Below are 17,590 nucleotides of genomic sequence, written 5' to 3' on the forward strand. Positions count from 1 at the left end.
GGACCAATGGTTGGGAGTGGGGGTGGCTATGGGCGAGGGGGAGGTGGGGAAAAGGAAGTGCGTTTCAACAAAGCCAGGGACATGGGAATAACAAGGGGTCTAAAATTGATGGCACCGAGGGTGTAGGAGGCCTGTTAGGGCTTGATCAAGGGCAATGTAACTGAGAGGAATTACTGAAACCCAAATGAAGGCTGAGAATGATAGTGGGGCAAGAGGAAAGTAAAAGAAAACAGAGGAAGGAACTAGGAAGTAAAGGGCAGTTATAAAGGTCTAAATACAGGCATGTACATATGATGATAGGGAAATAGATCTATGAGCATATATCATAGGCTTAGTATCAAGGTATCAGATGGACATTGGTCCTCTACTCAAGTACTCCTCAATGAAAGAATACTTTGTTCTAATAACCTGGCATTCCATTATGCTCACCTTCCTGGCACGATCACCGAAGACAAAGCGGGTGCATAAGCAAATGTGGCGAAGAAAGCTGATGGTGCCCGTATATCAAAAGATATAACATCTGGGGTCTTAACGGCTTGTAGATAAACAAGCGGCCATCTAGCTGAGAAGCAACAAAGCCCACATGGAAGAAGCACACCAGCCTGTGTGATCATGAGGTGTTGATAGGATCAGGTATCAGGCATCAATGAACAAAAAAATCATATCATTGTGAATGATGGAGAGGGTGGAGTGGAGACCCAAAGCCCATCTAGAGGCAACTGGACATCCCCTTACAGAAGGATGGTGGGGATGAGACGAGCGAGTCAGGGTGCAGTAAATCACCAATAAAACATACAACTTTCCTCTAGTTCTTTAATGCTTCTTCCCCGATTATCATGACCCCAATTTACCTTACAAATCCAGCTAGACCCAAGAATGTACATTGGTAAGGAAAAGAGCTGGAAACACCAGGAATCCTGAACAGATAAACCCCTCAGGATGAATAAGGAGAGTAGTGATACCAGGAGAGTAAGGGTAAGGTGGGGGACAAAGAGGGAACTGATCACAATGATCTACATACAACCCCCTCCCTGGGGGAAGGACCACAGGAAAGTGGGTGAAGGGAGACATTTGTGAGTGTATGATATGAAAAAATAATAACAATCTATAAATTATTAAGGGTTCCTGAGGGATGTAGGGTGGGAAGAGAGGGGAAAAATGAGGAGCTGATACCAAGGTCTCATGTAGAAAGAAAATATTGTGAAAATGATGATGGCAACAAATATACAAATGTACACAATGGGTGGATATATGGATTGTGATAAGAGTTTTATGAGCCCTCAGTAAAATGATTTAAAAAACAAACAAACAAAATAATTAAAAGAAAAAGCAAGGCAACTTGTAAATCATTTTGATCATATTTTGTGTATGTTGAATCAAGTAGTACTGTGCACTAAGCTAAAATTCTACTGAAGATATTTGTTTCTTTTTTCTAGTTCTGCCAAATCAACGTGGGCTATTATTAACTCTAGAAAACATGTCCATTGTGTAGCTCTGCTTTTGCAAAGGGACAGTGTTTGTTATTTTGTACCACGGTGATTAGCACTGTTGCCAAACTTTTGCAAAATCTCTCCCTGACTAAAGAAAATGAAGTCAGTTATAGAATAATATTTCTAGGATTTAGTTTTCCCCTTTATTTCAGGAGAAAGATAGTGCTTTCCAGTCTCATAAACAGTTACAGTCTCAGAAACCCACAGGGGGAAGTTCTGCACTGACCTCTGGGTGGTTATGGTCAGCGTTGACTCAATGGCAGTGTCTTTGGAGGTCTTTTTTGTTTAGAAGAAGAGACATTCTTAGACTTTCTAAAAATAATTAGTGGGCTGACATTCTAATTAGTAGATTAAGTAGCTGTGACATAGTCTTATAATAAAGATTGTACATTATATGCCTAAAAGGTATTTCCTTTTCATGTTTCATCAACTGAGTTCTATATATGTTTGGTATTTCTATAGTTCTAACAAAAGGTGTGTTACTGTGATCAGTGTCACATTAAAACGAATCAATGGTTTTTTAAAAATAGCCCTTTATTTATAAGTTAAATAAGTATGTACTACAAATTCATATAATTTGGCATCACCATGTGTTTGCTTTGGTGTGAGTGGGGTGGGGAGTGAATATACAACAAAGATCCAAATAATAATTTCGACAGATGAACTTTGCTGTTATGCAAATGTCTTTTGTTTTGTGCTCTGGTGAGCCAGCTACTGTCCCAATGCATTTGGCATTAGTACAAGACTGAAGCCATGGAAGCATGTGTGTATTTACACAAAAGAGGCTTCTAAGCTACAAAACTCCCTCCTGTTTGGTTACACTAATTTCCCTTGAATGAAGTTTGTATGCAAGCCAAAACAATGGTAGTTATCCTGTCCTCTAGAGTTCATTCCCAGTAGAATGTGGTGAATAATTGAATGCTTTCTAGATTGCTCTGTAATGTGCCATTTTTATTTCTTTCCTCATAATTTTGATCCTTTGATCGTTAAAATGAAATCAGGATATTGGTAATTGGAACTTTTGCTAATATGCTAATCCATTCCTCAGCATTTCCCCCCATCTTCTCATTTTCTGATCTATTTAAATCTGACGTGGTGGTTAAGCTAAGCATCCCATTGTGGCATTCAAAGTATTTCAGGTGTGTGAGGCAAATGGAAGCATCTCAAGAATATAATTAAGGGGATTGAGGGGGGAAATGAAAAACTGACACTGAATTCACGATGGTTTGGGCCAAAGGCCAAAACCCAGAACCCAATGTCTCCAGTGACTACTTCTAACAGCAAGTGCATGCCTTTTGTCAGTAGATGGCTCTGTTCAACACCTAGTTGATCCAGCATACAGATTTCCGTCTAGAAAGGAGCTAAAACACTCAGTGCCTTACCTTGGCTGCTTTGGGTCCTACCACATGAACCATGGGCGGCTGGACCCCAGCAGGTCTTGAGGGTCTTGTGATAACTTCTGCCCAAGCACTGCCATTTGCATCTCCATTACGAGTGCTCACCAGGACACGATATTCATATTTTGTCCATGGGCTAAGAGCAGTAGAGTTGTCAATAAACCGCATGGGATGATGTCTTGGGAGAGTGACCAAGGCAGTGGCCTCTTCCTTCCCTTTGGGTCGTCGCACAATTGTGAAGTTCTCCACTAACCCATTGGGATGGGCAGGGGGGGTCCACGATATAATCACAGAGGTTGGTGTATCAGAGAACAGCTCTGGACTTGAGATCTCTTCTGGAGCATCTGGAAGTGTCCATACAACCTGGGACTTTGGTGAAAGGGAACATCCTCTTGAAGTGCAGCCTTCTACCTGAAACTGGTAGGCAGTGTGTGGGTTCAGATGGACCACTGTGCAAGTAGAAACATTTCCAAAAGTTTTCAAGTAGTGATGGCCATGTTGGTAAATGTTATAATGAGTTATAACTCCGTTGGACTTTAGAGGATGCTGCCAGGTGACCAACATTGTTCTTGACGTCACATCTAGAAGAACTGGAGGGTCTATAGGTCCCGGTTCTATAAAATAGAAGAAATCCAAGAAGTGATATGTCTGCCTCTTGGGATCTTTGAAGGAAGCTTCCCACACCTCCTCAAAATAAAGCTGAAATGCCTCATGGTGACCCTTATATAGAGAGAGATTGGAACCACCCCACAGTCTTCAAAGCCGTGACCTTGGGAAGCAGATAACTAAACCATTCTTTTGAGTCATATCTTGGTGGGTTTGAATGACCAGTGGCTAGTGGTCAAGGACTTAGTAGTTTGGACCACTCAGGGGCAAGTCTCCTTTAAGGGAAGGAAAATAGGCACTTGGTAAAAGCCTATAACTACGTAAGTAGGATGCTTAAAATAGCACGACTACGTTGTTCATAAATTGACTGGGATACTTGTTGAATATTAGTGAAGAGAAATTGACATTTATCTTGATAAGATGGTTTTATCAAAAGCCATTTTTATTTAGATTAAAGCTAATGGTTGGAAAGGACTTGACTGTTTTGAAATCAGGATATGAGAAGAGAAATCTCCAAAGTCCTAGCTTCCAGCACACCTTTCCTAGAGCCCTAGGAACTAATGATAATCAATAAGACTATCATAACAAACTTGCACATTTTATAGCCCAGTAAAATCCTTCAGCATCTCTCATTATATATTCTATATTATGCTCGGTTCTGTTTATCATTCTAATCCATGTTTTGCAATTTATCTACTCCCTGTTAATATTATAGGTGATTTTTTACTGTGACTGTGACAGAAGCTGCCGATTTAGCTCTTTCACCTACTGATAAATAAACAATGCACAGTTCTGACCTTTAGGTTAACAGGTTTTATGCTTGCTCCACTCAGCACTCTAACTGATTCAATTATCATAAAGGTTCAGGAGGCTCCGTGAATACGGAAAGAGGCCCACCATATGCCTGCAGAGGTGTTGTGGAACAGCTAGTATTCTGCAGCCCTCCAGAGAAATTCCTTAATTGTAAATAATTTCACCATGCGACACAATCGAGTCACCTTGGATGCAAACCCCTCAGCCTGCAGAGGCAAAGTGTTATTTAAGCTTTACTGGGCTGCGTTAAATTCTGCAATTTGAAGGGCTGTTAAGTTTTTCAATTGAAATTTCATTTAAAATGCAGGTGCTTTTTATTATATGGAGGCTTTACTGCTCTCTAGGTACAAGCAAGAACATGGTGCAATAACACAAATCTGGCTCAATCACTGATCAGTAACAGCTGTAATTCAGAACATTTAGCATTCTTATAAACCAAGGCCTGAAATCTATAAATTGCTACAACAGATCAAGAAAATAGTATATCCCCCTTTCTGCCCACAGCAATTTTGACATTTATGAGATTTATTTCCCCTGTGAACATTAGATTTTATTGAAAATCTTTTTTTAAAAAAAGGATATACTTGGACCTAGCACTGGGTATGTGTGTGCTTGTGTCAAACCAGAGACTTCATTGGGAATGTGGCCACTGTTTCACAAACCCAGCAACTGCAAGGCTAGCTGATAAAATGATTCCACTTTCGCATTTGTCACCGACTGAGGGTAGAAGCGTCATTACTTTGGGAGGGGCAGGGTTTGACAGCCCACGAACCCTGACATCAGGCAGGGTCTGCGATTTGGTGACACATCCATTTGCAGGGGAAAAAATGCTAATAGTACAGTGATCTTGCTCTGGATTATACCTCCTGCCTTAGCCTAGTGTTAGCCTTTCACGTCAAAGCTTCCTAAAAACATGCCTTACTCCTGCTCTCTGTCACAGTGGAGGGGTGGCCGTTATCATCTCACAATGGAGACGCCGGGCCTTTCTTATTTGTACATGCCATCTAGATTTGGCTTTCTCCCCCAGGAGAGCAAGTGCATGCCTCGTCATGTATCCATTCTGCTTTGGAAAACGAACTCCTCAGAGATTCGGGGTTGGTAAGATCAATAGTGGAAATTCACATCTTCTAAGTCTAACTGCAGCTCACCCGATCCCCTCAAAAAGAATAAAACCCATTGGAAAACCAGAATGTTTTGCTTTTGGGGTTTTCACGAGGGTTTTGCCTACTTATTCCTCATCTGTGAACTCTCACGCTGTGAGCATCTTCAGGGAAAAGAAACAACAATGGTGCGGTTTGTTCTCCATTATGATGGGGGTCACCTCTGCCCCCCCCCTTTGCTCACAAAGACGCTGTGATAGGTGGAACTTCCTCCGTGGTAATGAGAGGAACTTGCACTTCCAGCCCTCACAGAACACAGCCTTGCCTTAGAGAGGATCTCTTATCCTGAGAAAGAAAAGATGTTCCATTTCAGGTTCATATTTTCCCCTGAAGAGCCCGCATGCATGTTACTAGCAGAGTGGTGTCCGTCTGTGCCATACAGAGGCAGAGGCTGCTGGCAGCTTAGTTAGCTGCTTTGGGCAGGGAAGTGTTAACACCTGACTCCTGGCACTCTTTCAATTTAGTGCTTTCAGATGATAAGCGGAATCATCTAATTCTATGTACAAATCAACTGGCATGCTTCTACTTGGTCGAAAGGGTCACCACAATTATGTAAAACATGAGTAATAACTATAATTGGGGTAGTTTGCTAATACAATAAAAAGCTCTGGACATGAGAAAAGTTATTCTCACAGCAGTAGCTATCACTTTCTAAAGTAAGAATTCATGGGTGAAATGACATGAAAAAGATGGTTATAAAATTTTAATGGAATGATAAAAGGCAAAAGTCAGCCTCTCAGCTGAATTCTTAAAATCCCTATATATCACAATCAGCTCCTTAACTGTAAAATCAATGTGGAGTATAACATGTTGTCAATGCGGCTGTCACTGGAGGGGAGAGTGGGAAGTATGACAGCCACGCTGCTCCGCTGGCCAGTGATGGAAATACAAGCACACAGCCCCCTGCGTGGGGGTCGTGGTGTGGAGAACTCCCTCCTGGGGCTCAGGACAGGAACGTTGTTTCCGTTCAGATCACAGGTCCGTACTCCTAGCCATTTCATTGCAGCAGTAATAATAAAGAGCCGCTTCATCTTGGCGAATGAAATGATCTTTTATGGGAGACTAGTTTGCTCATGAGCTTCAAAAGTTCAGCTTCTACCTGAGATGAGTGGACTGCGACTGCTACCAGAGAGTTTGCTTATTGGGTTTTGCATGCAGGAGTATGTATAGGGGTGTGCACGTGGATATGGAGGTAAAAGGCTCACAAGCGGAGCATCCATGTAATTTCCACATTTTTCGTGCGTCTCCTCTACTTGTTTGCTACTGAAGTTACCCACGGTAACTCGTTTTCCTGTCCTTATCACTGCCTGCCTGAAGCACCTTTTTGCCATTCCAATTAAAAACTCACTCAGATTAAAAGCTCTTTTCTGTAATATTAACTCCATTCATGAATATCCTTCAAATTTACTAATGAATTAAAAATTAAGGTGGCAAATATATGGCTGTATAATTCTATGGAGCAATATATTATAGGCTAATTGTTGCCATAGCCCTTTGATATTCACTACTGATATGTTAGCAGAAGAGTAGAGTGATGGATTCTGTCTACACTTTAATCATGAATTCTTTTATCAATTTATTATTTATACCCTAAGTACTTCCCCAAAGGATTTTTGACAGCTCATAATAAAAGACCCAACTGTAATAGGCCCAATAAAGTAAAGATAAAGAAATATCAATCTTGTAAAGAAGAGGGTAAAATAGTGGGATCCTCCCCCCAGAAGTAAAAATGGACACAACAGTTTCGCACAAAAATTAACTTTCAGCTTCTTAACAACTGAGAAAAGAAGAAATGAGCTGTGATACATAGACAACATCATTTAATGAGGGGACATCTGAAGACTGGAAAGCCATTTGAACAGAGAAAGCTTTTTGAATGGGGACAATTAGGAGAGCTGATATTGGTGAAGTATTTTTCTCCATTACTCCTGAGATCAGAACAATAGAAAATAGGTTAGCAAAAATGTTTTGACTTCTAAAAGCGGGTATATTGTGTGGTGAATGGCTCTGAAATCTTCCTTGGAAGTTGAGGACAAATAATAAGATGTGAGAATTCAGAGCTCGGCATCATTCCTTATCTTTAGGCAAAACTTCACTTAATTTATTCCAACATATATTTATTTTACTCAGAAGAGGACTTTACCTCCCACAGTAATAGAACGAGAACCTTCTTCTTTGTAGCTACGCATTAAATCTTAGGAAGTAGGGGCCTCAGGAGCATGAAGATCACACCCGAGTTAAATATTGCTGAACATAATTCAGAATTGGTTATGGTAGAACAACAATAGGAAACTGGCAGGAATTCAAGCCAGATTCTGGAAAGGATCTAGAAAGAAGGTTATCGTTGCCATTGCCAGCAGACTCTGGGCTGAAGGCAGAGCATGCCAGAAAGATATGTAGATGTGTTTTCTTGACAATGTAAAGGCACTTGACAGCGTAGATCTGAACACATTTTGGATAGCACTGTGAAAAACAAGAATTCCTGAACACCTGATTGTGCTCATGTGGCATCTATATCTATACATAGGCATTGGAACAGAAAAAGAGACAATATATGTTTAAGAACAGGACGGGTGTGTGTCAGGGTAATATCTTTAACCATATTTGTTCAGTGTGCGTGCTGAGAAAATAATCTAAAAAGCTGGGTTATATAAAGAACATGGCGTTGAGAGAGGATCAAGACTCATGGTAATCTGTGATATGATATCATAGGTCTTCTTGTTAAAAGGCAGCAGGATTGGAACACTCCAGATGAAAAACTCCAACCCTCAGTATGAATTTAAAGAAAAAAAATCCTCACAATTCAATCAGTAAGCAACATCATCATGATTGGGGGAAAGATTGATGTTGTCAAGAATTTCCTTTTTACTTGAATCCACAATCAATGTCATGGAGCAACAGTCAAGGAATCAAATGACTTCTTTTGCACAAAGTATTGCGTTGTGCAAATCTCTGCAGAAGACTTCGTTTAAGTGTCTAAGAGCAAAAATGTCACTCTGAGGACCAAGGTACACCTGACTCAGTAGCCTCCTATGCATGTGAAAGTTGGCTCACTTTAATAAGCATGGCCAGAGAAAAAGGGAAGTATTTCATTTGTGATACTGAATGTGCTATGGACGGCTAGAAGAATGACTAGAGCTCTCTGAGGAAACGCAGACAGAAAGGTGCTGACAGGTGAAGATGGCGAGACTTTCCCGTCTGTAAGTCAGGCGTGTTATCAGGAGGGACCAGTGACTGGAAAAGTAAAGTAGAGGGTGAGCACAAAGGAAGACCCCTAATAAGACAGAATGACAGACTGACTCCAGCAATGGGCTCCAAAATATCTAACAACTGGGAGGATCTTGCCGGAACTTGTACATATGGTTGCTATTAAGTGGAACCACTGGAAGGTATCTAATCACAAGGACAACAGGGAATGTTTTCAAATGTCTGTAGTGTTCTAGAAGGGTCCTTGGTGGTCCTAGCTAGCAGTTAGGCACTGGGCTACTAACCTCAAAGTCTGCCGTTCAAGCCCACCAGCCGTTTTATGAGGAAAAATAAGGCTTTCTGCTTCTGTAGATTTACAATCCCAGAGCCCTCTCTGGAACCACTGAGTTGGGATACACTCAATAACAAGACATTTAGTTTTGGTATAGTATGTTAGGGTTACATAAGGCTTTATATATCCAGATTTTATATAAAAGACTATTTGTAAAGAAGATAATTAGGATTATTTTTCATGTTAATAACTAGTTTTCAGGTGATTAGATACTCCATCAGTTTAAGATATGATACACTTAAACTAAGCATGCCCTTAAATATCAGTGTGGCAATTAATATTTGATTATATTGCTCATTCTAATTTTTGAAAATTGTTTAGTGCAATTTTCATCTCTGGATAAGTGAGAGAATGGGCATAAAGTCCTTGTCTGAAAGCCTTACTCACAATAGGCACTCAATACATTTGAAGAAATGACAAACAGGTATCTTATGAAATAGTTTTAAAAATTATTTCCTAGATTAAATGTAGACAAGAGTAGAACAAGCCTTATTTCTCATTTCTTTTACTTCTCACTCAGTTGTCGACAATGGAAATTTGAAACGCAGTGTGCGTTCTGCACCTAATGTAAAATTGAGAGCTCAAAAGAAAAGTGGAGGTAAGGCAGATGCAATTTTACATCAATCGATAAATCTTTTATGAGTATTTTCTATTAATCAATTTTAGCTTAAATTACATCCTTTTAATCTAAGTATACAAAAACAAAATTTAAAAATAACAATAAAAATTGATTTTAAAAACAATCCTGAAGACACAAGAATTTGGAGGAAATGTCAATGGAGTAGAAAACAAAATGTATAGTGATATTCACAGAGAGCCACCTTGCCCTCTAGATAACATTTTTCTTCAAAATATATTACTTTTTATCATGGATCTTCAGTTATAGGCAAAAGAGGTACCCGTTGTGAGGTAGTATCGATGAAGAACACAGCTTTCCCCCAGATCCTGGATGCTTCCTCCCCCCAACTACCATGATCCGAATTCTACCTTGCAGGGCTGGGTAGGACAGAGGCTGTACACTGGTACATATGAGGGTTGGAGGTACAGGGAATCCAGGGTGGATGATACCTTCAGGACCAAGGGTGTGAGGGACGATGCTGGGAGAGTGGAGGGTGAGTGGGTTGGAAAGGGGGAACTGATTACAAGGATCCACATGTGACCTCTTCCCTGGGAGAGGGACAGCAGAGAAGGGGGGAAGGGTGACTCCGGATAGGGCAAGATATGACAAAATAACGAGGTATAAATTACCAAGGGCATATGAGGGAGGGGGGAATAGGGAGGGAGGGGGGGGGGAAGAGGACCTGATGCAAGGGGCTTAAGTGGAGAGCAAATGCCTTGAGAATGATTGGGGCAGGGAATGTATGGATGTGCTTTATACAATTGATGTATGTATATGTATGGGATTGTGGTAAGAGTTGTTTGAGTCCCTAATAAAATGTAAAAGAAGAAAAGAGAAAAAAATGATTAGGGCAAAGACTGTACAGATGTGCTTTATACAATTGATGTATGTATATGTATGAACTGTGAAAAGAATTGTATCAGCCCCAATAAATTGTTAAAACAAACAAACAAAAAAAAGAGGTACCTGTGTGAAAGGATATGGCTGCTAGCATCAGAGGTTAATATGTGAAACAAGTGGGAAAGGTATTGGGAATGGGGAGGAAAAAAATCATCTTGCAGAAGTACTTAAATTTGTAGTTTATATTTATTCATTAAACAAAACAAACTCTATGGCCATAAATACATTCTACCCTCACTTTAGAATGTTCCTATCTTTCTCTTTGATAGAACACTCCTATCTTAAGGATGCAGGTTGAGACTTTAACTTCTACCACACACACATCATAAAAGATATATTTGCAATGCAGGGTTAGTTATAAAATTTAAATACTATTAAGGACACAAATGCACCTATTACAGGATTTGGAAACCCTCCTGTAGAATTATCTTGCCCAACTTATCAGATTTCATAGTTTCTTTTATTTCCTTTCTCTATTACAAAGACTGAGTATTTCACCTTTGCTGTTGGTTTTGAGACAAAGGATCAGGTTTTTGTTTTGTTTTACTTTTAGAATTTTCCATATTCTCTTATCTTCATTTTGAAATCAAACATGGTTTTCAGCTAGCCGAGGTCATTGTAATTCATTATTTAAGACCACTAACGTTGAATCAGATGGATAGTTGGCAGATTGATTTAGACCAGTGGTTCTCAACCTTCCTAATGCTGTGACCCTTTAATACAGTTCTTCATGTTGTGGTGACCCCAACCATAAAATTATTTTTGTTGCTACTTCATAACTGTAATTTTGATATTGCTATGAATCATAATGTAAATATCTAATATGCAGGATGTATTTTCACCAATTGAATATAATTAAAGCATTGAATTCTCAATAAGAGAGAGAGAGAGATTGTGTAGACCAATCTGGAGTAAAACAAGATAGACAGAGCATACGCTGAATCTGAGGACAAAAAGTGCAAGAAGGTGGGTAAAAGCATCAAAGATCCAGTAGCAGAAGGGAGCCAGAAAATGGGGACAAACTACTTATCATCATTTATCATGCATCATTTCTGGTCATTACAGTAGTGAGGATTCATTGAATGGCAGCTGGAAATATCAAGCTCTGGACACCTATCCATTGTCCACCTCTAGTATTTGGTTAATGCCCAGTCCTAAACTATGACCATATTAAGTGGGGGATTATGGTTCACTCCTGCTGGTGACTATACAGCATGTTCCTCCCCATCCTCTGCCTTTCTAGTGACCAGTGCTATGCATCCACCTCCACTCCACTGCACCCAGCAGTAACGTGCTGCACACACCTGCTATACCTTTCTGCCCAGAAATTCCTAGCCTACACTCTTGTGCCTCCAGGCAGATGGCCAATGGTATTCATACCCTGCCAGCAACAACACTGCCTGCGCACACACACACACACACACACACACACACACACACGAGTCCCATGGACTGATAGAATGCAGTGCAACCTGCTGGTGCTCCACACCTCTAGTGACCAATGGTGCACATACCCCATCTTCCCACCTGCTACACTGCCCACCACGTGATCAACAGTATCCATTTCCACACACTAGGCTGATGGACAACATTACATATGCATCACCCTTCCTGCTTGAGTTACCTTGGTGATAGCTGGTTTTCACTTTTACCCATGACTTTTGGTGTGATCTTCCATGCCATGTGTTTCTAGAGACTGACAGCTCGAGTTTTCTAGCCCATATGATACACACCTACAGCACTCATCATATTCCAGTGTTTGGCAAGAGCTCTTCCATGTTCAGAGGTGGCTGTACAAACAATACTTATCACCTCCGGACAGGTGCTATCTGTTCCTATGACAAATAAGTAGATGATCCTAGTGCCTTCATACCCACCTGGCTGTAATGTCATATACTTCACACCCAGACAGTTAGACAGGTCTACTACACATGCACTGAAGCTCCTTGATCCCCATCCCCCTACTGAGATGCTATTTATAACACACAGAAGGCTGCTTTGTGTTGAGGAAGCTCTTAGGAAGCTATGGGGAAGCACTCCCTCTAAGTGTCTATGAAGGTATCCTCTCTCTCTGACCACCCAAACGGAAACTAAACCAAACTCACCACTGTTGAGTCATTTCCAACTCGTAGCAGCCTTATCAGGCCCCAGGGAGTTTCCAAGACCTTAACTCTTTACAGGAGTAGAAAGCTTCCATTTTTCCTGTGGAGTCATAGGTGGCTTTCAACTGCTGCATTTGTGGTTAACAGCCCAATGTACAATCACCACTCACACTACTGAGCACTATACAGCCAAAACCCAAACTCACTGCCGTGGAGGCAATACTGGCAACATGGCAACCATGTAGGACAGAGAAGAACTGACCCTGTGAGTTTCCAAGAGACAGGCACTCCTTCACTTGAGAGCAGAAAGCCTGTCTTTTTCCCAAGGAGCAGCTGTTAGTTTCAAACTGTTGACCTTGTTGTTAACTACCCAAGCATAACCACTACACCAACTGGGCCTGACCACCAGAGGACACACTAAATTCTAGCACCAATATGGAAGAATCACATGGTCCCGTAAGGATAGTGAAGGGGCTTTGGCCACCCCTTCTCCCACTTGCACTCACTTTAACACCTTGGAGATAGCAGGTGCTGGAAAAGTGTGTGAATAAACAGGATCAGATGGGTAAGATAAAGTAATAGAAAACCTTACTGGGAAGAAATGGCAATAGAACTATCTGATGAAGAATTGTAAAGAGATGCAACTAACCTTCTTGAAGGCATCAAGGAAAACACAGATAGAAACTAAAGAAATGAGGAAAACAAACTGAAAAACGAAAAAATTAGAAGCCAAACAGAACAATAACGATAAAAACAATGCCACAAGATTAATAATAAAATATCAGCAATGAATACTTTAATGTAAGCAACGAGAGTGGAATCAAATCCATGGAAGAAAGAACCTGTGAAATAGAGGACACATCTGTGATAACTAGTTTGAAGAACAATCATAGAAAAGCATGAAGCAAAACAAAGTATCAGTTACGTGGGACACTGTAAAGAGGAGTACTTTGCACACAATAGGAATAAGAATTCCAGAAGAAGAGATAGAATGCACACACAGACTTTTTGAATGTATAATGGCGGGAAACCTCCCAAATATCAGGAAAATTAACATTCCCACCCAAGAAGTTCACTGAATCTTGCACATATACAGGTCAGGCACCATCTCCACGTGTGTGTATGTGTGTGTGTGTGTGTGTGTGTGTGTGTGTGTGTGTGTGTTCAGCTCCTTCTGGAGTTACTGTGTCAAACCATCTCATTGAAAGTTTTCTTTGTTATCATTGACTCCCTTCTTTACCAAGCCTGAAGACTTTCTCTAGGTCTCTCCCCTAAATATGTGAGACTGTGCCTTTCCACCCTCCCTTGCAAGGAGCATTCTGGCTGTACTTCTTCCAAGACAGATTTGTTCTCTGTTGAACAGGTTCCCTGTCAGTAGGAACCAATGAAAACACAACTTATCATAGAAAGCCACAAATAAATCTACACAGAGAAAGAAACATTCTTGAAGGTTTACCTGGGAAGAGAGAGATGCTTACCTGGGAGGTCAAAGGAGGGGAACTAACTTTCTAGATAGAAGATAATTATCACTTTTTTATGATGGAGCAGGGGATATTTAAACAAAGTTCAAGACTGAAAACTTAGCCAAGGTAAGTGAAAACACTAAGTACACAGGAAAATGGGGTAACTTTTGGAAACATTTCCTGAGAAACACTTGTTGTGTGATAGAGGAGAGCATAAATATGTGAGCACATGCATGTACAGGTATAAGTATATCTGTGGCCATATGTTAATGTGTGTTGTTGTGTGTGGCATATCTGTAAATACATATGCACAATCACAGAGATTTACTAGATAAATCCAAACAACTCATGAATTGGTTTGCTGGATCAAAAGGTTTAGGACCATAGTCTTGTGGGATAGCCTAATCAATTGACATAACATTTACAAAGTTAATGCTCCACACCCTAGTTGAATGAGTAGCATTTGGGGCCTTAAACACTTATGGGCGGCCATCTAAGATATGACTTTTCATTTCTACACATTTGAAACAATAGTATATGAAAGAAAACCAAGACTCAAAGGAAATATCAGTCCACAAAAAATAACAGCCTCAACAAGACCATAACTTTTAGCCAGGGATTAGAAGAACTAGATAGTGCCCAGCTATTGAGACTGAATGACAACAAAAAGTCCTGGACAGTATGAGAGAAAAAAGTAAGCAAACTTCAAACTCTGAAGAAAAAAAAGAATAAAGGTCAACATTTACCCCCAAGCAAAGAGGAAAAGGTAAGGAAGGAAGGGAAGCTAGATCAATAGAAACAGAACAAGCAGAAGGGGAATAATGAGGATGCTGACATGGTGTGAAAAATGTTACCAACATCATGGAACAAGTCGTATAAAATATGTTCATTTGAAACCTAATTTACTGTAAATATTTTTCTTCAAAACACAATAGAATATTTTTAAAAGATGAAGGAAAGCTGCTGAGGAGAAAATTGCATCAGGGAACCCAAGTACTCGAATCATTTCTCTCATTGCCCCTTCCCTTTTTCACAGTGCAATTATAAGCACGGAACAAACAAACAGTGAGATCTAATGCAATGTGTGAACACAGTCGTGCTTAAATTTAGTAGCACCTCAATTTCACCGTGCAGGTAATTCAATTTATCTTTCTATGTCTTAGCATACTTTAATCAAAAATTATAAACAATCAGCCTGTTAGCAAAGTAATTAACACATTAAAACACTGTCTAAGTAAATCCACAGGGGGGGAACACACAAAACCCATAATTTGTATTTATTAACATCTCTTAGATTAGTGCCTAACATATAAACATGGAACTGTTATTAACAAATTTGAGGAATGATCAAATCTTGAAAGATCTCTTTAAAAATTATGTGACAACTAAATAGTCTTCTTCCAGCTCAGGTTTTTTGCTGTTGTCTGCAAGTAAGAGAATGGTTTTCAGAAAACAATTTTATAAGGCGATCTAAGTGCTTTTATATGTCATATATGCTTGCCAGTCAAATGAGGAAAATAATCAGAGGTGCTGTATTTCACTCATGTTATCTGAAAAACCTTGAGAGAAACAGATGCAATGACTCCTGTTGGTCTAGGAAACCCAAATTTTAGAGGAAAGTAGACAATCTTGTATTTGACACAATAAGCAATACGATATGCTCGCATGGGCACTGAGATTTAAAGAAATATCCCTTCCAAACCAACCACCATTTCTACATGGGCATACTGTGAAATATTTGCAGACAGATAAAGGGAACAGCAATCTCATCAGGAGCAATGCATATCCAAAAGTTCAACTGCGAGGTTAGGGTCTTCATTCTGTCAATCACCTGCGGTTGAATCTGACACAATTTAATGTCTTCTTTTGCAACACACAGGCCTGCCAGGTGCTCAGACGTCTATCAGCTACTAAAATAAATAAATAAATAAGCAAACCATAAGTTGTTTGTATTTATCTGGTTGCAAATAGTTGAACACTACCCTGACCAAGTTGGCGGCAATAACCATCTTTTATTAACATACATTTAACAGGATTTAAAATATTCATAGGAAATGTGTATTTTTAGTATTTGGCATCAGCACATGAGATTTTAAAAAATGCATGGAAATGGATATTGGTGGCACACAGATATAAATGACAAATTATTTGGGGGAAAATCTATTAAAATTCCTGACAGTCCCTTTTTCCCCCATTCCTGAGAATTTCCCCTTTTACCCAGATATTTGTGTCTCTGGCTGTAGCTCCTTTCCCGCCTGGACCTCTCCTATAGTTTCAGCTGCGTCACAGGCTTGATGTAAATCACTGTCTGAGATATCAAACTAAACATATTTCCATGGATGACCTATTTGGGGGCAGGGAAGTTTCAGGGCTGTGGTTGATGCAGAAAGGTGCCTGCTGATGGTGTGAAATTCAAATGTGGGCATGAGGTGACATCTCCGTTTTAATCTGTAAGATGATATGTGAAATTTCTACATTGGAAATTGCACTTTGGTGAGCAGAAGGTGCTGGTCAGGATCAAGTGCAAAGTGCATTTTTGGCGTAGAGCTGTCAGTGTGGGTAGTTTTATAAGAAACACTTTCAAGTCTTGACAGAAAAACTGCTTGTGCCCACTGCCAATCATTCAGTCTTTGTCAACTCAATTGCACATCCTCTTAGATTTGGCATCCATCTCCACTGACACCCAAAATAGAGAGCACACTGTCACTCCGTCTCAGGGGTGAGCTTGCACTACTTTCACGAACGGGCTCCTTACTAACGTGGATGAAGACAGAGCACATGCAATGTAACAGGAAGGACATGTCCATCAGCCTTGAGAGAAAGTGTGTAAGTAAAGGAGGCTCCGGGAGATACAAATGGACAAGGGTTCGGCTGCTGACGGAAAGGTTGGCTGTTCATGTCTATCCAGAGGCACCTCAGAAGAAAGGTCTGAGGATCTACTTTTGAAAACTCAGCCACTGGGAACCAGAGTTCTACTCTGAATCAGTGAGCTCACCTGAATCAGAACTCACTTGATGGTACCTGGTTTATTGAAATAAAAATGAGGGTTGAGTTTCTTGAGTTGATGCATTCTATGTGATCAAGTGTAACTAATTTCTATCTGCTGAAGAAGAAGGGTTAAAAATGCCCACCTCAAACCCAGGGATCTCAAATCACAAAAAGGAGGGTGTGTATGAAGATTCCAATCGCATACTCACCAGTCTGTAAGATTTTCTTTAGTGGCCTTTGTAGTTCAAATGATTGAGTGTGCAACTAGTAGCCCAAAGGCCGACAGCTTGAATCCAGCCAAAGATGCCTGGGAAGACTAGACTGATCCCAAAGATCACATCTTTGGCACCTGATGGGGCAGTTCTACATTGTACCCATGGGTCTCCCAGAGTGCAAATCAACTCTACTGCAACTCCTGACAACAATTAAAGATAAGTTGCTCAGCAAAGAATACTGTGCTAATTGGTTCTTTTCAGTGTTTCAGACTTTCTTTATATGCCTTCATACCACCGTC

At 40.3% G+C, this 17,590-nt stretch overlaps 1 protein-coding gene across 1 annotated transcript in view; it reads right to left on the reverse strand.

Annotated features, from left to right (window-relative positions):
- USH2A (usherin) overlaps positions 1-17,590 on the reverse strand; it is a 987,589-nt gene that overhangs the window by 323,509 nt on the left and 646,490 nt on the right. Inside the window, exon 41 of the mRNA XM_075540576.1 lies at positions 2,873-3,501. Within this exon, the coding sequence (XP_075396691.1) occupies positions 2,873-3,501 (629 nt within the window). The remainder of the gene's footprint in view (positions 1-2,872; positions 3,502-17,590) is intronic.

The sequence above is a fragment of the Tenrec ecaudatus genome, chromosome 1, assembly GCF_050624435.1.
Source record: "Tenrec ecaudatus isolate mTenEca1 chromosome 1, mTenEca1.hap1, whole genome shotgun sequence".
NCBI lineage: Eukaryota > Metazoa > Chordata > Mammalia > Afrosoricida > Tenrecidae > Tenrec > Tenrec ecaudatus.